Source organism: Frieseomelitta varia, unplaced genomic scaffold (assembly GCF_011392965.1).
Source record: "Frieseomelitta varia isolate USP_RPSP 00005682 unplaced genomic scaffold, Fvar_1.2 scaffold_29, whole genome shotgun sequence".
NCBI classification, from domain to species: Eukaryota; Metazoa; Arthropoda; class Insecta; order Hymenoptera; family Apidae; genus Frieseomelitta; species Frieseomelitta varia.
The window spans coordinates 3,050-29,054 of NW_025110023.1; the positions used below are offsets into that span (position 1 = coordinate 3,050).

Consider the following 26,005-nt stretch of genomic DNA (forward strand, 5'->3'; position numbering starts at 1 on the left):
CGAGCCTGGCGACGTTTTCATTTGCAATTGCGTCGATGACGAGACAACGTTTTAATCAGGCATCGGGAAGTGGAATCTGAGATTAACAGGGATTAACAAAGTATCTCGAGTCAGATGTCTCCTGAGATACTTGGAGACTTGGAAACTTGGAACCCGCGAAATTCAAGATGCTCAGTTTGCCAGAAAATCAAGTTACTCTTCCTGCGTATCCTTCGTATCCCACCTTTTTCTTATTTTATAGGAGTAATAATTATTTACAGTTTTATATATGATAATAATTATTACAGTTTCGTATATGATAATTATTAACTTGTGATAATTATTACAGTTTTATATATAATAATAATTAACTTGTAATATGATATATTGATAACATGACATATGAACTATAATGATAATTATTAACTTATAATAATTATTACAGTTTCATATATGATAATTATTAACTTGTGATAATTATTACAGTTTTATATATAATAATAATTAACTTGTAATATGATATATTGATAACATGACATATGAACTATAATGATAATTATTAACTTATAATAATTATTACAGTTTCATATATGATAATTATTAACTTGTGATAATTATTACAGTTTTATATATAATAATAATTAACTTGTAATATGATATATTGATAACATGACATATGAACTATAATGATAATTATTAACTTATAATAATTATTACAGTTTCATATATGATAATTATTAACTTATAATAATTATTACAGTTTTATATATGATAATAATTATTACAGTTTCATACATGATAATTATTAACTTGTGATAATTATTACAGTTTTATATATAATGATTATTAACTTATAATATGATATATTGATAACATGACATATGAACTATAATGATAATTATTAACTTATAATGATTATTACAGTTTTATATATAATAATTATTAATTGTTATTTTATAGTAGTAATTCTTAATTTATAGTAGTAATAATATGTAGTGTAATGAAAAAGTAGAAAGATCTTTAAACTTTCTGAGCCTTTGACTTTCAGTCTTCTTACTTTCATCGTGCAAATTTACTTTTATCGTTAGTTATTTTATTGATTTTGATTTGGAGTAATTTTGTATTTGTCTATATTCGTAATTCTACGTCACTTGCAGTGAAAGAAATCGAGTGTTACCTCACTCGACCAGCAAAAAACCGATGAATGAAAGAATTCGTCTTCATGCATTTCCACGTATGGACGATTAAAAGTCTGCTCGTTGAAAGGGCTGAGCAAAAAGTTTCGGTGAAAGTGCAGTCGGGGGAACGTGTGACTTGCATTTCTTAGCAATTATCGTGAAAGGGGCCGGGAATTGGAGTGACTGGTGTCGCAGGTTACATATATATATATTCAAAGAAAATAACCAGATTCAAACAACCGTGTGATAACCTTCGTTTCGAAACCACGATAAAGCAAGAATCCGGTAAACAATTAATTGGAACGATCTGTCGTTATCAGTCAGTGTTGCGATTTTATGTCGCGGGAGGGAGTAATTGGAACGGCGACATATAGTGCAAAGATCAGGGAAAGAGTTGCGAGGAATTCTACGCGAATTAAAATATTAGGTCTTTTCAAAAGTATCAATTTGTTTGATTTTCTGGATCTGGTTGCGCAATAATCCATCAACTGACATTAGTAGAGTGACAAGTTACAGTTGGGGGATTTTCAGACTTTCCTTTTACAATTTTATATATAAAGTTATACATGAAATTGTTTCTTATATAACTTTACAATAATCTAGCAACTGGTATCAGTGAAATGACAAATTACAGTTTATGAGATCTTCCCTTTTACAATTTTATATATAAAGTTATACATGAAATTATTTCTTATATAACTTTACAATAATCTATCAATGAAATGACAAGTTACAGTTTATGAGATCTTTCCTTTACAATTTTATATAATATATAAAGTTATACATGAAATTATTTCTTATACAACTTTACAATAATCTAGCAACTGGTATCAACGAAATGACAAATTACAGCTTATGAGATCTTCCCTTTTACAATTTTATATATAAAATTATTTCATATATAACTCCAGAATAATATTAATGATTTGTAATTTGTATGATGACTTACATATATTTAATATTCCTTATTTTCCTGTTACTAATCTGGTGTGAATATCTGCGACATTTATTTTTGGCAGTGATGCAAGATTACAAAATCAAATATTGATTTATGACTGACTTTGCAACGGTGTTTTTTTTTTTTTCTAAGGGAAAATTGATGATATCACCGTGTCAGTTGTATAATGAATCGCAGGATTTACGTAGGATGCGTGACTTAATGTCGTCGTGAGTCACGGTCGATTTTGCGGTGAAACAATTATTCTCAGAACTCGTCCTCTTCCTGTACTCTGTTCTACATCCGGTGAACAACACCACAGTTCTGAAATATTGAAATTAAATTAATTTGCACAAGTGTAACGTGTTTAATTATTATTAAAAATTAAGTCGTTACATTATTACGAATAATTGCATGAATTGAGGGTGTCTTGCAGCTCTTCCGTGCGCCTGAACAATCGATATCAATGACCGACAAAATGTTCATAAATATTTGGTTTTTAAGTTAACCACAGATTTTATGCCAGTGACCTCGTATGCATTTCCCAGGTTTCTCTTTTTAGCACTCGTCAGAGAAAGCAGTACAGAACGCTTCAAAATTCCGGTCATGCGTGTGGCTACATGTACAGGGTGATACAGAAATACATATCGATATAAAGTATAAAATTAAAAACCGGTTGTGTAGAAATGTTGTTTTTCGAGCATCATTGGAATTGGATTTAGTCAAAATTCTTTATGTTTTGAGAAAATTATGTGTCAAACTCACTTGAGGTTTTAGAAGAATGTTTCCCACTGTTTCACTAATCTTATTTCGTTCGTTTAGTTGTACAAAAATCATCGTGTCGGCTATCTCGATTCTGAAACGAGACAGACTGTACACTCCTGATTTACGATTCTGCCGGAATAGTTGCCTCGTAAAAACGTTCAGCGGGCCATCAATGTCGTGAAACGATCGTAAAATCAAAAGAGGGCGACCCGAGTCTCCTTCTAACTTAATAGATATCACCACCTCTCTACCGATCTTCGCTTCGTTCGGTTATCCTTGACCAGCTGTTCGATACTGTTTCATATCCCGTTGCAACGGAATTATGTCTAAAACGCCGAGGCAATTCTAACTCTTCTCCTGAACAGCCTTCCGGCGTGATAATAAATTTTAATTAAATTTTAAATCGAGGCAACTTGAAGCGGCGTTGTAAATTATTGCTTCGATTTAATTTAACAATTTTATTTTGCATACATGTGTACATACGTGTGCACGATTTACCGAAAGATGGAATTAAGGATTGATTTAATAATAATTCAGGGACCTGTGGTTAGCGCGAATGAGGTATCGAATTCTTCTCGAGGGAGAAACATCGTCTTGAAACTTTGTTATGGCAGTGTCATCTGCAGTTCTCGTTGCATTGCCATTGGCCAGGAACGAAATATTGCGGAATGTGGTCGCTGGCAAGAGACTGGAACAACAACGTTTCTCGGTCGGTTCGTCATTACAAAAGCTGATTTATTCGTTTCGTAGCGATGAATATCCCTTTGGATATTGTCGGGGTCTTTTCGATCAACCTTGTGCCCTATAACCGTACAAGGTATCTCTGATTAAAACGTCGCAGCATTGTTACCGCTTGTGTGGCTTGTTATTTTTTTTTTTTTTTGCTTAAACTGAAGCGTGCAGAGAATAAAAAGAGCACTTGTTAAATCAACTAATTGTGACAATTGATTCTTAATAACTTTTATCCTCATGACTAAGTTGTTTAAAATATTGGCAATCAAACTTGCATCCTATGTACTTAAAAAAAGTGATAATTTCGATTCTTAAGTTTATGCAAAATTAAGTCACTTGCAAGCTTCTTTCATTTGCATGAAAGTACACTTGTAACATTTTTTAGACGTTCTCGTCATCATGAAAAAATGGACAGTAAGTTGATCGTGTTCCTCGACGAGATAAGTTTTTACGTTTTAATGGATCGACGACTCGGAGAAGTCGCGGATCTCTCGTATTCACGGTGCGTGTCTCGTAATAAAGTCCGTGTTTCGATGCTGCGATACGAGAACGATGCTGGTCTTACTGCGTGTTCGAGCATTATGGCGGACAGCGTGCCGTTAAAATTGATAAGGAAGATACGCTCGTTTACCGAGGCTTTACTTTATCGAACAGAATCCAAATATCTCTATTAATGTGGGACCTGATGCCCTCGCGATGATTAGTCGCTTGCAGTAGTCTCTGAGCACATAAATGTAAAATATACTTTCCATGGTACTCCGCGTTCCAATTCCTCTCTCCCCGCTTCTTCTCAAGTTTATGAAACTATAAATCAAACGCGCGCTCTTGGAAATAATTTCTCCTACAAAAAGAAAATTATGAAAATTTCATCCGCAATCATTTCCCGCGGAGGTATATAAATTATCTATCTACTGTCTTTGTCCCGCGACTTCACATCTTCATTCCAAGTGAAATCAAATCAGTTCTGTTGAATTAGCGCCGTCTGAGTGAAAACAGTCATGATCGGGCATTTCGAATTCGTTAGTAATTATTTTCATCCACCAGGCCCCTCTCTCTCTCTTTCTCGCTCTTTTGTTTAAGTCGGGCCGTGTAGCGGTTTTTCTACGGGCATCGTTTACAACTGGCGATGCGCATTCTTGGCAGGACTGCGGAATGTGGATCGAAGGCACGCGAACGTCAGCTCGCAAAAGGACATTCCTGATCGTGACCGTGCAGCGCGCACGCGGTGCACCACGAAACATTCCCGACGTTTCGTCATCGTTTAAGGAATCGTACGAACACCGCAGATGAGCCGTTTATCCGCCTTTACCGTTAAACCTGTACCGCTGGACGTGTTCCGCGTAATCCGGGCCCCGGTCGTCGCGATTAGGCTTCCTGGACCACTTTTCCTATTTTCCTCTCGCGTCCTCTGTAACGAAATATTTAATAATTAACGTTCAACATTCCTTTCGTCGCGATTTTTAATGCGTTTCATTATTTTTACCGTATCTGCCGAGTCATTTTTGCAAAACTGCAATACTTGGGTTATACTTAAATACCTGGGTTATACTTAAATATGCTTAAAACTGAGAGAATACTGCAATTTTGGGCCAAATATTTCCGACTTGCCACGACACGTATATATTGTTCATTTGATATTTATAATTATATAAATATAGTATAATTATATAAATTTTTTTATATAAGTATATTTAAATACAACCCAGGCAAAACAAATAAATTGATTACTTGTCAATAATTTCTATCCAGTGATATCGTACCGACGAATTATTGTATACGGTTCGGTCGCTCGTTATGGTCTGCAATCAGTTGCCAGCGCTAGTGGTTAACGCTCAACACCGAGAGTGGAATAATTTGGGATTCAGGTGATTTCAGTGTCTCTGGAGTGAATGGTAACTCCTGTCAGATTGTGTAGATTATGATCACAGACGAGCATCACTAGATTACAATCGCTGTCCAGTTTGATACAGGTTGTGCCCAAATTTTTTTATCACGTCGCGATTCATTAAATTCACATTACGACCAATCTGTTTTTGTAACAAGAAGGAGTTTGCAGACAGTTCCATTAGCAATTCCTCATAATCACAAGCTCGTAAATCACGCATCCCTCCTTGGTCAAAACTTGATCAAGCCAGATGTGTACTTCGAGCAACTTTCAAAGCGTGTTGCGATCGCTCCTATCAAAATCAACTTGCGAACAAGCGTGTACAATGAGCGTTGCAATTCGTTTCTTCATCGCTGACCAATGATCCTCGCTACCTTAACCGAGATCGATACGCTGTTCTCTTCGAGAGCGTGAGCTATCTTTTTTTTTTTTTTTTTTTTTTTGCAAAAGCGATGATGGATTTTCATCTTGATCCGTAAGTAGACCACCCAGCCGTAAATTATTAAATGACGATCGTATCGCCCACGGTTACCGCTCACATTTTTGCGCCGCTCAAAGGCTTATATTGTAGCGGCTCGCATTGTAGCTCGGTTAACGTCGGACGAAACGAGCCGCGCCGGTCGATCCAGTGAACGTAAGAGTTGCATTCCACGTTAAATGCATTAAGAACGTCTAGTACCATTCCATTGGCTTCGCACAGTCCACAGACCCCGTTGTTTACCACGATACTCCCGGTGATATTGATTTCTTATTGGTCTCTTAATTCACTCTATACTACCCATCGGAGGAAATGAAGCGAGATTTGTTAGATCTCCAGAGTTTGGAATTGACAGTTCCAGATATCCAGGCAACTCCTTTCTAATGATTGATCTAAAGTTCACTAGCTCCATCCTGGCGGTTAATCTAAAAATCAAAACAATCCCTTTATCTCGAGCAGTTTCTTAAAATCAATTTCGTTTCTTTTTTTAAATTTTCTCCATAGTCTTTGCACAATTATTTTGTTATTTTCGCTTTATCTCGGATCTTTTTAATAACAATTCACCCGCCTTCCCGAGCCACAGTTACCCACATACGAATTTACTCGCACGTTATCTGCAACGTGATCTGCGTACGAGTAAACCTGTCCTTTTTATGAAACGACCGCAGATAAAGCGTTCGCCTCGGACGTAGAGGCAGGCTGATAACGGTGCTCGCAATTAAGCGAAATGAATGAACAGATAATCGGACGAACGTTATGAGACGCACGGATGCATTTAAGGACTTATAACCAGAGGCAACCTGTCCAACAAGAAAAAATGGTGCGTAAAAGTTGCTGGATAGGATCCTTGGAATTAATCGATCGGTACTCGTTACTTGGTTGACGGGGAACTAGTTCACCGTGTAAGATTCGATATTTCATAGGAGATGTTAAATACATACGTGCGAGCATATCGATCTTTAGAACGTGCAAAGGCATTTAAATCCTTTTAAATACCGTTCTGTCGACTGTCTACGCTGAATGAAAAATTCAAGTACAAACCGAGCGAAAGTTTAACGATCACAAGATTGGCGTTCGACGAATTTTCAACATTCATATATTCCCTAATGACAAGAGAACCGATTCTTTACACGAGTTAAAATAGGAAGATCTCATTATGGCAACAAAGTCGAAAAATATGTCAAAAAATATTTTCAACGTCCCCTCGCGATCGAGCTCGACAAAGAGTAAAAGAGTCAAGGAGAAAGAAATAAGAAGAAGAAGGGGAAGAAGAATGAAAACAGAAAGAAGAAGGCAAGATGAAAAAAAAAAGAAGAAGAAAAAAGGAACGAGAACATTAGCCGTTTCGCTGGTCGGCAGAGTGGTACTCTGACGTGCCATGGCTTACAACAAAAAGCAATCGGCCGATAGAACGAGTACCGGTTATTTAACGCCGTCACCTTTACGCCTGTTTATTGGCCGGTCGTCTCGTTGCACGAGTTTTAACTGTGCACAACCCCACCTTTTCGTTGGATGTAACAGTACCGTGTTCCCAGAGAGAGAGAGAGAGAGAGAGAGTCGTTCTATGCAGTCCGAGGCTCATTCATTATTCATACGTTGGCATGCGTTGATACACTCTGGCCGCTTTATAACGTGATCGTATGCAGTTTGGCTGCTTCTTTGGAAATTCGACGGTTGATCCGTTGTATCGATGCAATTGTAAAAGATAATGGCTGTACTTCTCGATGATCTGTGTCGCGAGCACGGGTAAATTTATTGTAATGGTAGTAAGCCCAGAAATGAATCGCCAATAACTTTTAGATTAGTTTCTCCCTTTCCTTCTTTTCTACAAAGATTAGAGAGTCAAGGTTATCTTGACTTTTTAAGAACTTAAACTTAACTTGGGATTTGGTCTTTCTCTTCTTCAATTTTGATCTAAAAAAAAAAAAAAAAAAAAAAAAAAAAAACGAGCAAAATTACACTTCACGCGGTAGAATTGTAAGCGTGTCTAAATGATGGGTAAATCGTCCAAGTGCTCTTTTATCAATACTTATCCCGGAGAGCATTCGCAGCAATGATGCCCTAATGATACATTAGATGGTGAAATTGATAATCGGGACGATGATGCGGCTAACGTCCACTCTGCTGGATATTCTTGGATCTGTTATTATCGAGTGATCACATCGATCGTTACACATATGAGGCGCGCGCCACGACTACGAATTACATGACGGAAGGTGCAGTCTATTTGCCCTGACGTGTAACGCGCATCGTGGAAACATTTGTTTGCTCACCCGCAGGCTAATCGTTGTTCACCGGGTGAGCCTAGTGATGATTGATTTTAACGCGTGGTTTACATCGGTTGCACGAGGCGCTTCGAGATTGACGCTTGCCCGCCACATTGTTAATTAAATGGAACGTAATGGTTCGATGCTCACGCTCAGGGTAATAGATAACTTCCGTATGGAAATGAGAATGATTATGAAGTGCATCGTCTCTTCTGTTCTCGTTTACCTCCTCTGCAATCTTGTTGTTTAGGAACCTGCGTCCATACCAGGTGCCATATTTTATCCTTTAAGAATAAAATAAAATAAGAAATGTGTAAAAAATGATCGTACTATTGTGTAAAAATAATCGTAAATATTAAAGAACATGGCGTATTAAATTTTCTAATATTTAATAGATAATAACTGTTTGTTCAGTTATGAAACTAACGTGTAGATTGCTGATAGATCTAGAAATGAACGACCCAATTCAACGACACTACTGCCACAATTTGGGTACGCGGGTACAATTTAATATTATTGTGGATTGTAACGTCTCGGTGAACCAGTTTTTCATATCTGCAAGATGCATTAACCGGTATTTACCTACCCATCGACCCACCCTTTTCCCGTTCGCAATCTTTTGGATTCCGCAAGACCGTAAGATATCAGTCGGTCAGAAAGGAACGATTTTCATTTCCCAACGGCCTTGATAGACCGGCAAGCAAGTGATCGGACGACATTCCAGCAATCGCGAGAACGTCGCGCTTCGGGCGCGCACCGCGATTAAGTATAATAAGGCGTAGCGGAGCCGTTTGCTGGCCCCCACGAGGGTTTCTTCGGGCCCCGATCATAACGCTCGATCGAATGTGCCGGAGAAGTCAATGAAGCCATAAGTCGATGTCGGGACACCGCTACAATTTCATTCTGAAGGATCAGCATGATTGCACGATTATATATGAGTTACCCACTTTTTGTAATCGAGGCCCAATAAAAATGATACTTCCTCTTTCGTGGCAATATCTATGATTATTGTCTGTTGATTTGATTAATTAAAAATTGTTTACCTGGTCTATTTTTTGCAATAGTAGATCACGGACTCATATTTTTATGAATGCAATGAATAGATTTGAATATTTGGCTCATTCTGCAAATTTTTGTACCTTCCCATAGTCTTCTTTGATTTAACGCCTTTCGCCAGGCATGTCAAAAATATTTGGCCGAAAATTGCAATATTTTCTCAGTTTTAAGTATACTGAAATATAACAAATAATAAGTTTATTACCTCTCAATAATCCAATTTATTAATTAATATTAATATTAATATTAATCTCAATAATCCAATGATATTGTATCGACGAGTTCAAAAAGAAAGCGACGAAATTATTGTATACGGTTTGGTCACTCGTTATGGTCCGTAATCAATTGCCAGCGCAAGCAGTTAAATGATATATATATCCAACGTGATTATTTGTACATACGCTTAATAAAATTTTTAATCTCAAACGAACAGAACAATCCCAATGCAGATGATTAATATTTATGAGGTTATTCCACTGTCATTATTGTTATGCATTCCAGCGTCTGCGAAAATGGCGGCGCGAGGATTAAACGTTCTTTCACATTTTTGTCTTACCGACATATATGTTTCACTCGATTTCCTTACCTGTAACTTCCAAAAGAAAACTGTCACCCAAAGCTGAAACGCGACGAAAGATCATTTTGTCAACTTAACCAGAAATGTGTCCATTTTCCAACAGTTCATACTCAGTCAGAATCGGATGACCCAGTGCACCTCCTCGTATATATTTGAAGCTTCTTCGTTTTCAACAAACATCATTATCATAATACGATGTTTCGAAGGCCGTCTAGCTAGTTGTTGCTTTTCACATGGCGCGGCGCGAGTGCATGCCTGTTTTATCATAGCAAGATGTTCGCGTACAGGCGCCTATTGAGGCCCACTGTTTACGCAACGCGCGCGATGCCAATAGCCAGCGTGCATTCCGCGCACACACGCGTACCAACACACGTGCACGATGGAATGCGAATATCATTCGTGCCAGGAGTCCACCGATCCCTTCTCATAAATTCTACGAGCGCGTTATTACGCTTTGCGTTTATGGCTCACGTTCACCTGATCACAGAGAGAATTGGACGTCTCGACAGATGAATTGACGTATCGCAATATTTGCAGGTCCGTTTGGAAAGTATCGGAGCGGAGGACATAGTGGACGGGAATCCAAGGTTGATACTTGGCCTGATCTGGACCATTATCCTGAGATTCCAAATCCAGGAGATCGAGATCGACGTGGACGAGGAGAACGATAGCAGCGAGAAGAAGTCAGCCAAAGATGCGCTGCTGCTCTGGTGTCAGAGGAAAACTAACGGTTATCCTGGCGTTAACATCCAGGATTTCACCGGTGAGTACTTTGCTCAAGTCTATCCCAAACGCGATCTGACGTGACAAAATGTGATTGATTGCAGTATCGTGGAGAAGTGGTCTTGGTTTCAATGCCCTTATCCATGCTCACAGACCAGACCTGGTCAATTGGTCAGAGCTGCAGCAAAATAAAAATATCGACAATCTTAATTATGCGTTCGACGTGGCCAACTCGGAACTTGGAATCCCGCGATTGTTGGACGCGGAGGATGTTGATACAGCGAGGCCCGACGAGAAATCCATCATCACGTACGTCGCTTCTTATTACCACACCTTCGCCAGGATGAAGAACGAGATCAAGAGCGGTAAAAGAATCGCGAATGTAAGTCAGGTTTCACGTTGCACACCTATCTATCAATTTGATTATCAAAGAACTTTCAAACTACAATATCGTTATCCTTAGATCGTGGGGCAAATGATGGACGCTGACAAGATGAAGATTCACTACGAAAAACTCACGACAGACTTGTTGGAATGGATCAAGATGAAGATAGGAGTACTAGAGAACAGGAACTTCCCCAACTCTTTGGAGGGTATTCAGAGAGAATTGTTAGCATTCAAGCAATACAGAACGGTGGAGAAACCGCCGAAGTACAAAGAACGGTCAGAAATAGAGGCTCTGTACTTTCACATAAACACCCAATTGAAATCGTTGAATCAGCCTGCCTTTACGCCTCAAGAGGGTCAATTGATACACGACATCGAAAGAAATTGGGTAGAGCTGGAACGGGCTGAGCATCGTCGAGAAGTCGCTCTTAGGACCGAGCTTCTCAGGCAGGAAAGATTAGAACAGTTGAACTATAAATTCGAAAGGAAGAGTGTTCTGAGGGAGGGTTACTTGAAGGAAATGATCCAAGTGTTGACGGATCCTAGATACGGTAGCAATTTGGCCCAGGTAGATGCCACAGTGAAGAAACACGAAGCGATTAGCGCGGATATTTTAGCTCGCGAGGAACGGTTTCACGATTTGACGAACATGTCGGAGGAATTAGTAAGGGAAAATTACCACGGGTTAGAGAGGGTGCAAATAAGAGAACAGGAGGTTCTCCAAAGGTGGAAGGAGCTCTTAGCTCTCCTAGATCATCATAAATCCAATTTAGTTGCCTTAAGCTCTCTCATGAGCCTCATGCGAGAGATCGACACAACCTTGGCCTCCATACAAGAACTGCAACTGAATTTCCAAAGTACGGACGTAGGGCCGCATCTGTTGGGAGTCGAAGACCTGTTGCAGAAGCACAGCTTGCAAGAATTGCAAGTGACTGCTCTTGGAGAAACGCAGAGGAGGCTGGGTAGACAAGCGGCTCAGCATTTGGCTCAACCTCAGAGCAAGGAGGTACCTCTGTTGCAGCAAAAGCTGGAGATGTTGAATCGAGCTTACGACGACCTAGTGGAGTACAGTAAGGAGCGCAAAGCTCGTTTAGAAGATGCCAGGAATTTCTTCCATTTCCTTCAAGATCACGAAGACGAGGAGTCCTGGTTGATTGAGAAACAACGCATTTGCAAAGCTGGGATATCAGCTAAGGACTTGCGTGCTGTAATTTCGTTGCAACAGAAGCACAAGGCTCTTCAGGACGAGATGAAAGTACGGAGGCCCAAATCCGAACAGTTGTGTGACGCCGGAAGGAAGCTCATAGCTGACAATCATCCCTCGTCTTTGGAAATTCAAAATCGCATTGACTCGTTGCAAGAACACTGGAAGGTCTTGGAAGAGTTGGCTGCCCTCAGAAAGAAACAGTTGGACGACGCAGCGGAGGCCTTTCAATTTTACGCGGACGCGAACGAGGCAGATTCCTGGATGAACGAGAAGATGACTCTCGTGGCTTCTGAAGACTACGGAGTCGACGAACCCAGCGCTCAAGCGCTTTTACAAAGACACAAGGACTTAGAAGGGGAATTGAACGCCTATAAAGGCGACGTGCAGTCGCTGAACATGCAGGCTGAGAAGCTTATTAAGTCTGGGATTTCCACTCTCGAGTTGTCCGCTGATCCAGAACCCGTTGCGGAATTGGAACAAGAAGAATGGAGTAAGTTCAAGTTCTCGTTAATTCTTCTTCCTATAAAAGAATTAATTCAAAAGGAAAATGTCTTTTTCTTTTTTTTTTTTTTTCCAGGCAAAGAGATTAGATTAGTTCCTCAGGACGAGTGGGTGGACGAAGTGGTGGAAAGATTAGAACCACGAACGATTCTTGAAGACAGATTGGTACCCCAAGTGAAGAGCTTGTATCCATTCAGCGGTCAGGGTATGCAAATGGTAAAGGGTGAGGTGATGTTTTTATTAAACAAGACGAATCCTGACTGGTGGAGCGTCCGGAAAGCAGATGGCACCGATGGATTCGTGCCGGCGAACTACGTCCGTGAATTAGAGCCCAAGGTGATACAGGTTCAGGTTAGAAGACCAGAGAAAGTTAGGGTTACACAAAGAGTGAAGAAAACGAAGATGGTCAAGCAATTGGTCCCGGTCAGAAGAGTGAAGTCTATAAAATCAACGGTGAAACCAGTTAAAAGAAAGGCTGTATCCGATGGAGATAGCGTTGAGAAAAGGCTGAAGAAGATCAATGAAACTTACAGCGAGCTCCAGGAATTGGCGTTGAAACGACATGCTTTGTTAGAGGATGCTATAAGACTTTACGGCTTCTATCGCGAATGCGATGATTTTGAAAAGTGGATCAAGGATAAAGAAAAGATGCTAAGAGCTGACGACACGCGAGATAACGTAGAGACTGCCAGAAGAAAGTACGAGAAGTTCCTGACGGATCTCTCGGCGTCAGGAAAACGAGTAGAGGCCATAGATGCCGCGGTCGATGAGTTCGTCAGACAAGGGCATAGCCAGTTGGATAAAGTCAAGGCCAGACAGAGGCACATCCATCAGCTTTGGGACCACTTGAACAGGTTAAAGGCTCAGAAGGAAAAAAGTTTGGAAGGAGCTTCTAGCGTGGAGTTGTTTAACAGAACTTGCGACGAGGCTCACGACTGGATGTTAGAAAAAATTACTCAGTTGGACACGGCAGAACTTGGACCAGACCTGAAAACAGTCCAGGCTCTGCAAAGGAGACACCAACACCTGGAGAGGGAGCTGGCGCCGGTCGAAGAGAAAGTACGAAAGGTCAACTTGCTAGCGAACAGCGTGAAGAGCTCTTACCCGCATGAATTGAACAACGTGAACGCCAGGCAAAACGAAATCAAAGAACTCTGGAATAAAGTCCAAACGAAGGCTAAGGAACGCAGATCCAGATTGGAAGATGCGGTGGGTCAACAAATCTTCATGAACAGTTCGAAGAATTTGATTAACTGGGCTACGGATATGCAAGAGACGATGAAGGCCGAGGAACCTGTTAGAGACGTTGCCACAGCTGAACAACTCAGAAAGCAGCACATGGAACTTGGAGAAGATATACGAACACGCGAGGACGAGTAAGTTGTATTCGAACGTTTGAATTTTTTAAATTAATCGAAACAGTATAACAAAATCTTCATTTTTTCTCAGATTTCGCGAGGTCGAGGAACTTGGAAATCAATTGTTACATCGTAATCCAACCCTGGTGGATGTTAGTGAACGCTTGGATAAATTGCACGGCTTGTACCAGGCTGTAACGTCAGATTGGATGGCGAAGGAAGCCTGGCTGCAACAATGTTTGGAGCTGCAGCAGTTTAATCGCGAAGCTGATCAAATTGAAGCTACTACCAGCTCTCATGAGGCGTTCCTAGAATTTACTGATCTAGGGGAGTCCTTGGATGACGTTGAAGCCTTACTGAAACAGCACGAAAAGTTTGAGAACACTCTCCACGCGCAGGACGACAGACTGAAAGCGTTCAGCGATACCGCGGACAAGTTGATCGCTCAAAATCACTATGAGAAAGACTACATTAATGACAGAAGGAATCAAGTCTTGGCTCGAAGGAACCAAGTGAAAGATGCTGCTCAGCGTCGTCGTGCAGCTTTGAAAGCTTCGGAACATTATCAGCAATTTTCTGCGGAAGTTGATGACCTGCGAGACTGGCTGGGCGACAAAATGAAGACGGCGTCCGATGAGAGTTATCGAGATTTAAACAACCTTGAACGGAAATTACAGAAGCACGAAGCATTTGAAAGAGAATTGAGAGCTAACGAGGGACAATTGAGAGCGGTGAACAAAGCTGGAAAAGCTTTGATATCTGAGGAGAACTACAGATCGGAAGACGTGGGGAAAACATTGAAAGAGTTGAATGACCAGTGGGATCAACTGGTGGCTTTGTCTTTGGAAAAGGGTCGCAGATTAAGGCAAGCTGCTTCTCAACACGGTTACAATAGAACGATGGAGGATGCCAGATTGAAACTAGAGGAAATAGAGAACTGCTTGCAAAGTAAACAAGTGGGAACGGATCTTAGAAGCTGCAAGGAGTTGTTGAAGAAACATCAAACGCTCGAGAGTGACATGTGTCAATGGGAACAGAAAGTAGATGATCTAGTTGCTATGGGTGAAGAAATGGCTCATGAAGGGCACTTCGATGCTGTGAATATATTGAAAACCAGTCAAGCCACGCAAAGAAAGTACGCAATGTTTTGTAAACATTTTGTAAACGATACAAAAATTTTAAATTTTAATTATTGAATACTAAAAATTTGATTTTTATTTTTGTGCAGGTTCCGTAGCTTGAAAGAACCAGCTAAGAAAAGACGAGAAGCACTGGAAGAGAGTTTACGATTCCACAAGTTTGGTTTTGAATTAGATGCTGAGTTACAATGGATAAAGGATCATCTTCCTCAAGCATCGTCGACAACACTCGGACAAAATCTGCATCAGGCTCAAACACTGCACAAGAAACACAAGAAGTTGGAAGCAGAAATCGCTGGCCATCAGCCAATGATAGACAAAACCGCAGCTTCGGGGCAAGCTTTGATTGATCAAGCACATCCAGAGAAGAAGAAGGTAATAATATTTGCAATAAAATTGCTTGAAACTAGCTGTTAGGGAGAAATAAATCTGTATATTTCCCTTGCTATTGTTCTTTGAGAAATACTTGGTCTGATCTGAAATAAAAGTTTATAATTTTTGCACAGTTGGGACTGTTACAAGAATATTGGGTCTGCAGAGGTAAGGTCGGCACAGATGCATGAGTATTGTTGTTTTATTCGAAAAGTAACAATGTGATTCGCCAAATAGCTGTAAAAATAAAAAAGAAATAATACCGCTTTAATTAATTAAGGTTTTTTAAAAATTTTTAAAAGAACTAAAAATTTTTAAACACACACACACATATATATATATATTTTAAATAAAAAAATAGGAAAATTTTTACAGCATGCATGTGCTTGTCTTACGTGATTTATTTCAAAATTGAAATATATATTTTTACACGATATGTTATCTTTTATTCTACATTATATTTTAGACTATTTTACATTTTTAAACATTAACAAAGTTTTATTTTATTTATTTTTATACGTTCATTAAAAAAAAATACACGTAAAATATGTTTCTCAATGTATTTTTTAATAGAATTAACTGTAAAGTTATGCTAAAATTATACTAAAGTATTTTACTTTTGTATAGATACGAGAACTATGCGATGTCCTCGACGAAGCTTGGAAAGACTTGCAAGAGAAGGCCGGAGAGCGAAGCAAAGCTCTGGACTTATCCCTAAAAGCGCAGGAATTCTTCTTCGAAGCAGGGGAAGTTGAAAGCTGGTTAAATGAAAAGAACGACGTCCTCAGTTCAACCGATTATGGCAGAGATCGCGATGCCGCTACAAAATTATTAACGAAGCACAAGGTTAACTCTTACGTCATTAATTTATAAAACATAAAATTCATAAGATAACTGGCTTTTGCTTAATCTTTTAGGCGGTTGAGCTAGAACTAGACACTTACAATGGCATTGTAACAGAGATGGGTCATACTGCTGCCGCAATGATTAATGCAAAACATCCCGATAGCAAAGCAATAGCAAATAAGCAACAAGCTATTGCTCAACAGATGAGAGCATTGCAGAGACTAGCCACAGTGAGACAACAACGCTTGATGGAAAGCATGTATCGCCACGAGTATTTCTTAGAGAGCAGAGAATTAGAACAGTGGATCAAGGAACAGGAACAGGCGGCAGCATCTGAAGACTACGGCCAAGATTACGAACATTTACTGATCTTGCAGGCTAAGTTCAACGACTTTAAACACAGGATAGAGGCAGGCTCTGAAAGATTCAACCAGTGCGAGGAGTTGGCCAGGAAATTAATTGCTAATGAGAGTCCATACATTCAGGATATTGAGAAACGACAGGAACAACTTCGGTGAGATTTGATACTTAATTTCAATGATGTATGATAATTATGTACATAGAAATTTTTGTGTACGTTACATGGAATTTTTCGTTTCACCAAACGCATGTTATCTTTTGATTTTAATAGCACTATATATTTGGTAGTGAATAGTTGATATAGTTTTTAGTATGATTTTGAAAATGGGTAATAGACTGAAGAGTGTGATTATGTCGGTGTTGGGTTACTAACTGTTTTTGTACATACATTTAACGCAGACAAGACGATGACGATCCTGTAAAGCAAGTGCAGAGACAGCATGCTCTTATCATGTAAGTTGGTGGATTCCGTAGCATAGTAAATTGTAAATATCAATAGCATGTTTTGTAATTCTCTCGTGAAAGAAGATTAAAACTATCTAGATGATAAAGTTAGGATTGTTTTTCATATTTTATTAGGGAATCCTGGCAACATCTTCTTGGTCTCATTCGAAACCGTGAGCAGAGATTACAAGCTGCCGGGGAGATCCATAGATTCCATCGAGATGTGGCCGAAGCATTATCTCGCATACAAGAGAAAGAGGCAGCTTTACCAGAGGACCTAGGGCGCGATCTAAACTCCGTGCTTGCATTAATCAGGCGTCACGAGGGTTTCGAGAACGACCTGGTCGCCTTGGAGGCGCAACTTCAAGTTTTGGTCGAAGACGCGTCCAGGCTGCAAGCACACTATCCAGGAAATAATGCGGTACACATTGATCAACAACAAAAGATTGTCATCGCTCAGTGGGAAGAGTTGAAGGAGAGATCTGCTCACAGAAGAGATCAGTTGCAAGCGAGTTGCGATCTGCAGCGATTTTTAACCCAAGTCAGGGACTTGATGAATTGGGCAGCTGGACTTCGTGCCGCGATGTCGACCGAAGACAAGGTGAGGGACGCAGCAAGCGCGCAGATCTTAAAGGCAGAGCACGAGGCTCTGAAAGGGGAGATCGAAGCAAGAGAAGATAGCTTCAGCTCGGTTCTCGACTTGGGCGAGGCTATGGTTCAGACTGGCCACTACGCTGCTTTGGAGGTCGAGGAAAAATGCAATCAGCTGTTGGACGAGAGGCAAAAATTACACACCGCTTGGCAACACAAGAAAGTACATCTGGACCAGCTGATAGACTTGCACTTCTTCCTGCGAGATGCTAAACAACTGGACAACCTGTCAACTACCCAAGAAGCTGCGCTAAGCGGCGACAACTTTGGCGATTCCGTCGAAGAGGTGGACGCCCAAGTGAAGAAGCACAACGAATTTGAAAAGCTACTGGTCACGCAGGAAGAGAAACTGACTGCTCTGCAAGAGCACGGTGACAAGCTTCTAGCTCAGAATCACTTTGATTCGCCTACGGTTGCCAAACGGTTGAGCGAAGTTGTACAAAGACGTGCAAGAATTCGAAACCTTTGCGAGGCACGGCGAGAAAGATTAGAAGCTGGTTTACTACACGCTCAGTTTGTCAGGGACGTCGCGGAGGCTGAGTCCTGGATCGGCGAGAAGCAAAAGAAACTCGAGGCAGAGGCGTCGAAAGGTGAGGTGTCCAGTTTGGAGGACAAGATCAAAAAACTGCAGAAACACCAGGCGTTCCAAGCCGAATTGGCAGCAAATCAGAGTAGAATCGAAGAAATCAAGACCAAAGGAGAGAGATTGCTTCAACAGAAGCACCCAGCGAGCGCTGAAATTCGACAACAGCTGGAACATCTTACTGCTTCTTGGAGAAGATTGTTACTAGAGTCTGGGAACCGTGGCAGAGGTTTAGAGGAGGCTCAGGATATCCTCGAATTTAACAACCAAGTGGAGAAGATCGAGGCCTGGATAAGAGACAAAGAGATGATGGTCCAAGCTGGAGACACTGGAAAGGACTATGAACACTGTTTAAGCCTTCAAAGAAAGCTCGACGACGTAGACAGTGATATGAGGGTGGACGATTCCAGAATAAAGAGCATCAACGCTCTGGCCGATAAGTTGATTAAACAAGGCAGGGACAACGAATCGAAAGCTATACAACAACGTCGTGACAACTTCAACAACAAGTGGAAAGGCTTGCAAGGAGCATTGAGCGCTTACAGGGAAACTCTAGCTGGAGCGTTAGAGATTCATTTGTTCAACAGGGATATAGATGACACCAGTCAAAGAGTTATCGAGAAGTCAGTCGCCATGAACACTACCGATGTTGGCAAAGATCTGCCTGCTGTCGAGCATCTGCAGAGGAAGCAAGAGGCAATGGAGCGAGACATGACCGCCATCGAAGGGAAATTGAAAGAGCACAAAGCGGAAGCTAGAGATTTATCATTAAAGTACCCGGACAAGGCTCCACAAATAAATGGAATATTATCAGAATTACAATCGAACTGGGACGACTTGCAACGGTTTACTCAGCATCGTCGCGAGGTCCTGAATCAAGCTTATACTCTGCACAAATTCCAGGCCGATTTACACGAGTTGGAACTTTGGGTAGCTGATACGATTAAACGTATGGACGAGTCCGAGCCGCCGGCAACGATATCCGAGGCTGAAGCCCTGTTGGAACTCCATCAAGAAAGGAAAGCTGAGATCGATGGAAGGCAGGATACCTTCAAAGCGTTGAAGGAACACGGGCAGAAGCTTTTAGCTATCAACGAAGATGTGAAGGACAACTTGGAACGTCTGGAGGAGCTTCGGCAAGGATTGGTCAACGCTTGGGAGGCCAGGAGGCAAAAATTAACGCAAGCGCATCAGTTGCAATTGTTCAAGGAGCAAGCTAATCAAGCAGACAGTTGGCTAGCAACGAAGGAAGCATTCCTCAACAACGACGATCTCGGGGAATCTTTGTCCGGCGTGGAGACGTTGTTACGTAAACACGAGGAGTTTGAGAAAATGCTTGTCTCTCAATTAGGTCGTATCGACGAGTTGGAGAAATTCGCGAACGAAATTTTGTCCAAGGAACATGCGGACGCAAACGTTATCAAGCATCGACTGGCATCTGTTTGCGCCAGAAGGGACAAACTGCAAAACAGCGCGAGAGCAAGAAGGAAGAAACTGTTGGAAAGCCATCACCTGCATCAGTTCCTTAGAAACATATACGAAGTCGAAGGCTGGCTCCATCAGAAGCAACAGGTGGCCGGTGACGAGAACTACAGAGATTCGTCCAACTTGCAGAGCAAGATACAGAAGCACGCTGCATTCGAAAGTGAATTGATGGCGAACAAGGGGAGAGTAGCTGCGGTAGTCGGTGAAGGTAAATTAATTCATAATAATTTGTTACATTCTCAAATTGGCAAATCCTGCAAAATTTAATTCTAATCTTTTTATCAGGTGAATCATTGATCGAGGAGAGCCATTACGCCTCGAAGAGCATCCAAGAACGTTTGGACGATTTGGAGGCAGAGTGGCGTTTGCTCCAAGAAACCAGCGAACTGAAGAAGAACAGATTGAACGACGCTTACCAAGCTCTGCTGTTTGGACGGACTTTGGACGAATTCGAGACGTGGATGGACGAGGTAGAAACCCAATTGCAATCGGAGGATCACGGAAAAGACTTGTCTAGCGTGGCCAACTTGTTGAAAAGACACACGAACTTGGAGAACGACGTTCTGGGCCACAACGAGGCCTGCGAGTCGATCAAGGAAACAGCGGCCAGTTTTCAGAAATCGAATCACTTCATGTGCGACGAGATACAGGAGAGAGCAGCAGTCACGATAAACAGATACCACAGCCTGCAAGAACCGATGCAGATAAGAAGGGATAATTTGGAAGACGCCAAATTGTTGCATCAATTTACGAGGGACGTTGAAGACGAGATGCATTGGTTGTCTGAGAAGGAACCACTGGCCGCGAGCAACGATCTGGGAAGCTCTCTGACCACCGTGCAACGATTGCAGAAGAAGCATCACGCCTTGGAGGCGGAGTTAATTTCCAGGGAACCTGTGGTCGCGTCTCTAGTCAGCAGAGCCACGGTTATGGTGAGAAGCGGCCATTTCGCTTCGGAGAAGATTGAGAAATTGTCGCAGGAGTTGCAGGACAAACTGTCGCATCTCAGAGACCTGGCCAGCGTCAGGAAACTACGTCTGCTCGACGCTGTTGAGTCGCAAATGTTCTACGCCGAAGCGGCAGAAGCCGAACAGTGGATAAAGGAGAAACATCCGCAGTTGACTGCTACCGATTACGGAAAGGACGAAGATTCCGTTCAGTCGTTGTTGAAGAAACTGGAGGAGATAGAGCGGGACTTGATCGGCTTCGAGAACACTATCGGGAACTTGAAGAAACTCTCGCACGGATTGATCGACCGGCATCACTTTGACAGTAAGAACATCATGCAGAAACAGTTGGAAATCGAGCAGAAGTTCAAGGAGTTGCAAAGACTGAAGGAGTACCGTTTCCAGCGATTGCGCGAGAGCGAGAAATTGTTCAAGTTTGTCAGGAAAGCGGACGAGGTCATCGAGTGGATCGGAGATCAGACAACCGTCGCTGCGTCGGAGGATTATGGCCGCGACGTGGAGCACGTGGAGCTTCTCATTCAGATATTCGACAACTTCTTGGCTGCCTTGACGACCAGCGAAGGTCGGGTGTCAGCGGTGCTAGACGAAGGGCAGAAACTAATAGAGGAGAATAATCCGGAGAAGGGTAAAATATTAATGAAAATCGAGGAGACCAAGCAACAGTGGGAAGATCTGAAGGAGCTGGCGCACGCGCGGCAGGACGCATTAGCTGGCGCGAAACAGGTGCACATGTTCGACAGAACTGCGGATGAAACTATCTCTTGGATCCAGGAGAAGGAAACTGCCCTCAGCTCTGACGGTTACGGCCAAGATCTGGAAACGATTCAAGCCTTGGTGAGAAAGCACCAAGGGTTTGAAACGGACCTGGGCGCTGTGAAAGAACAGGTTGAACAGCTAATGGTCGAGGCGTCGAGGCTGATCGAACTGTTCCCGGATGCTCGTTCGCACATAGAGGTGAAGCACCAGGAAGCTGAGGCAGCCTGGAACGAGCTACTGGAGAAAGCAGCTCAGAGAAGGAGCAAGCTGTCTCAGGCGGAGCAACTGCAGGCGTACCTGGGCGAGTACAGAGATCTGATGTCTTGGATAAACGAAATGGTGGCGAAAGTCACCGCCCCTGAATTGGCCCGCGACGTTCCCGGCGCCGAGGCCTTGATACTGAGGCACAACGAGTACAAGACAGAGATTGAAACGCGCAACGAAGCCTTCGACAAGTTCTACAGAACCGGCCAGGAACTGATAGAGGGTGGTCACTTCTTGGCAAAGGAAATAGAGGATAAGATATCTGTCCTGCAGCATAGGCAACAATTCCTAAAAGACACCTGGGAGCAGAGAAGACGTATCTACGAGCAGAATCTGGATACACAGCTGTTCAAACGCGAGGCGGAGACATTGGAGAACTGGATAGTGAGCAGGGAGCCGATGTTGAACGATGGAAAATTAGGGGAGAGTATCCCGCAGGTGGAAGAGCTCATAAGAAAGCACGAGGACTTCGAGAAGACCATCGAGGCGCAGGAGGAGAGGTTCAACGCGCTCAGGCGTATAACCATGTTGGAGAAAGCGTTCCAGAGGCAGCAGGAAGTGGAAATGGCCGCTAGACAGGCTGAAAAGGAAAGAATAGAGCGTGCTCGCCTGGAGGAACGGAAACGCAAGGAGGTACAGAGGATAACGGAGGAGAGGAAACGCGAGGAAGAGCGAAGAAGACTGCTGGATAGTCCGCATCGTACCATGCACGACGAGGTCAACGGAACGACCGACGAACACGAGTGTATCAACAAACTACCACCTTTGAAGACTGCTACTACGACTGACTCAGGCTTGGATTCAACACCGATGCAGAAACCCCATGGGATATCCCACGTGTTTGGTGAAAAATTGAAAAGAACGACGCCCGACATTAAAAGGGCAGAGAGCATGAAGGTGGACACGAAGAAACCGAAAAGAACGCCGAGCTTCACGACCAGGAGGAGAACTCAGAGCTTCAGGAAGCTTCAGAGGATGGAGAACATGGACGCCCTTCCACCGGTTGAGATTCAGGGTCTGTTGGAGAGGAAACACGAACTTCAGAGCGCTGGCAAGAAGGCGGCGGTGCGTTCCTGGAAGCAATATTACACGGTATTGTGCGGCCAGCTTCTGTGTTTCTTCAAGGACATGGAGGATTTCTCACTGAGCAAAGCAGCCACCGCTCCCATCACCATCTTCAACGCTATATGCGAGAAAGCGGATGACTACACCAAGAAGAAGAACGTGTTCAGACTGAAATGCACAGACGGGTCGGAGTTTCTGTTCCTGGCACCGAATCAACAGGAAATGGAGGACTGGGTGAACAAGATATCGTTCCACGCCAAGCTACCTCCGAGCATGCAGTTGTTGAGCTACGACGAGTCGCAGAAGGAAAGCCTGGAGAGATTGCAGAATGTGCCTGGGGACCACGGCGACGACAACGCTTCAACCAGTAGCAGTCACGCGTCGACTCCCGAACTGGAACGAAAGAATTCCGTGATCAGACGCGACCTGTCGAACCAACACTCCGGGAGCAACGTGCAGATCGAATTCCTGCAAATGCACAGGCAAAATCAACAGAAACGCGACTCGCAGAACAACACCGATTTCATGGCTTCGCCTCAAACGCAAACGGAGTTTCTGCAGATGCACAGACAGCAACAATTAATGGCGCAGCAGCAGCAGCAGCAGCTCATACAACAAGAGCAACTGGCTAGTCAGAGGGAACAGTATCAACCAAATTCTGGAGACAAGCCGCCCATTCCTCCGAGAGGAGCACCGCCTCCTATTCCAATGCGATCACCTAGTTCAGAAGCCATCCCGCAATACAGACGCGATGGTATAGTAACTGAATAAATTTTCTTTGAATTCATTAATTTAGAAGAATTGTAAGATACTGATTTTATGAACATGATGCTTTTCTGGTTTTGCAGACATGGATCAGGTACAAACAAGATCCACCTTTTACCAACAGCGTAGCGCAACTTTGAATCACAATGGTTCCAGTCAGTATCCATCCAATACAACTTGGCATAGGCAGAGCAGCGTGGATCTTAGTACTCCGCACCAAGGTACTTTGAGAAATCTTCTCAATTCTATTTGCGTACACGTAGAAAATCCCTTGTTTTCATTGTATGTCGTTATTTTGTAGAGTTAGCACCTCCCTTGCCATCAAGTGCCCCCCCACCAACCAGAATAGCTCAGTGGAATGTTCCTCATGATCCTGGTTAGTTAATTGTTTATCAGCAAATCGTTTTGTTCAACCTTCCAATTGTGTAATTTCTGTCCTAAAGTGTCCTAACAATGTGTATTAAAAATAAAAATTTCTTGATAAATCAATAATTGCTATGAAAGCTACCGAGAAAGCCATTTTGAAAAAAGAAGTAATAAATATCATTTTCTATTACAGCTTATGGGAATGTCTCTGTTACTTATGGAAGTGCAAGATCCAGAGAGGTAATTATAATAAATTGAAAGAATAAACGTGAAAGGAGCGTTGTTGGCTTCTCAATGAAAGAACATACGCAAGAAACTCAAATGTATTTACCAATTGAAATTACATAGTTAGATCTTTACAAAAATACTATTAATCTATCATTATTCATTTATCTCTTTTGTTCAGTTAATAGGACTAGAAGAAGATTTACGATATCAATACGTTTTTTTGTCTGTTATAGGGTATGCAGCAGAATAACTCAACCTTCACAGGTAGGCCAGTTTCTTTACCGCCGTCGTACGTGCCTCCTCCGGCAGTTCCACAAAACCTTCAATCGTTGACGAACGTGGACGGTAGAAGAGCTAGCGAAAGTGGGTCAGAAAGTGAACACAGCGTTGGTAGTAATCGCAAGGACCGCGATTACAAACGAAGCTCTGTTTTAAGTAACCTGTTTGGCAGGCGCAAAAAACCTCAGTCGTAACCATGTCGACGACGATATTTATGCTTACGGAATATGTCAGTAACAAGCGTACAAGTTTTCATGGAACAAAGACAAGATTAAGCTCCTTCGAGTCAGAAAAGACACATATACATGCTATTTTTGTAGCATGATAGACAAAACGATTCCTGTAAATTATATATATTTTATGTACTATACAAAAATAAAACTTTATCGTTCACGTTATTTAATAACACGTTGAGTTGATCATGTATAAAAAAAAAAAAAAAAAAAGAAAAAGCTATATATACAGACCGCAGTATAAACGAGAACGCTATTGATTCAAATAGTTTATGAAATTGCAATTTGATTTAATTTGAAGGCAATGTATCAGTGAATTCTTACTGTCGAAAGTTATACATAACGATGACTTCTGAGAAGTTCTGTGGCATGTTCAACTCAAATGTTACAGTCGATATAGAATTTATGAAATATACATATATGGAGAACACTTGCATTTCTTTTATTATTATAGCTTTCACTTGTGCTGAAATGTGCAAATATGCCTGATGTGTCACAGGGATTGAAAAGTACGAAGAAAAGAAAGAAAAGCAACTGTTGAACATAATTTTCGAGGGATTATTGTTATAGATAAGATCGTGCCTCCATCTATGCAACATATAAATTTTATTGTGGAAATTTGTCATAGTTATTACGGTCGTTAAATTGGTCCGTGGATATCTTTTTTTCTTTTTCTTTTTTTTTTTTTTCTTTTTTTAATGCACCGTAAAGCTACAAGGGGAAGAACTATGACTAGAATAACGTCTTAAACGCGATGAATTTATTTAAAGTGTACCTGACTTTAAGAGGAGTGTTGAAATATATGGGAGAGGAACATATAGTTCCATGAATAATATAAGATTTAAGTTTTATAAATATCGGTAATATATATGTTGCAAATGATTATATATTTCAGAACGTCCCTTTGGAGCCAATGATCATAAATCAAATAATTAAAATATCAGAAATAAAAATACACATATTCTTCCTTTTTTTTTTCTTTTTTTTTTTTGAAAAATGAAGAAAATTATTCGTTCTCGAAAATTAATGATTATAAATATCATTTCCTTTTTTTTTTACAATGTGTAAAGTGTATTTAATGCTACATAAAGATTAATTGTGTATTATTATGTAGGCTTGTCAGTGTTATTTTATAAAATATGTCAGCGATCGAAAGTTTGAAAAGATTAAA

General features: G+C 41.5%; 1 protein-coding gene and 2 long non-coding RNA genes across 4 annotated transcripts; 1 reads left to right on the forward strand and 2 right to left on the reverse strand.

Moving 5' to 3' along the window:
• Positions 1-1,980: 1,980 nt before the first annotated feature.
• On the reverse strand, positions 1,981-4,023 carry LOC122529496. Its single transcript, XR_006306816.1, has 3 exons — positions 2,860-4,023; positions 2,491-2,710; positions 1,981-2,418 (listed from the first exon to the last, which is right to left on the reverse strand). It is a non-coding gene; the product is annotated as an uncharacterized LOC122529496 (long non-coding RNA).
• Positions 4,024-4,048: 25 nt separating this feature from the next.
• Positions 4,049-8,929, reverse strand: LOC122529497. The gene is made up of 4 exons (XR_006306817.1): positions 8,808-8,929; positions 8,228-8,505; positions 5,352-6,379; positions 4,049-4,999 (listed from the first exon to the last, which is right to left on the reverse strand). It is a non-coding gene; the product is annotated as an uncharacterized LOC122529497 (long non-coding RNA).
• A 1,444-nt stretch (positions 8,930-10,373) lies between these two features.
• On the forward strand, positions 10,374-25,338 carry LOC122529490 (spectrin alpha chain). 2 transcript variants are annotated; one of them, XM_043655673.1, is made up of 14 exons: positions 10,374-10,617; positions 10,682-10,959; positions 11,041-12,661; positions 12,749-14,048; positions 14,122-15,165; positions 15,259-15,544; positions 16,169-16,387; positions 16,459-16,901; positions 17,327-20,118; positions 20,196-23,717; positions 23,812-23,949; positions 24,030-24,104; positions 24,288-24,334; positions 24,556-25,338. In XM_043655673.1, exons 2-14 carry the CDS (start codon positions 10,921-10,923, stop codon positions 24,793-24,795), a joined length of 11,766 nt encoding a protein of 3,921 aa, XP_043511608.1. In that variant the 5' UTR covers positions 10,374-10,617; positions 10,682-10,920; the 3' UTR covers positions 24,796-25,338. The 2 variants fall into 2 exon arrangements, with proteins under 2 accessions (XP_043511608.1, XP_043511607.1); XM_043655672.1 differs by lacking the exons at positions 10,374-10,617; positions 24,030-24,104 and adding an exon at positions 17,147-17,200 and having other exon boundaries at positions 10,780-10,959.
• The last annotated feature ends 667 nt before the right edge of the window (positions 25,339-26,005 follow it).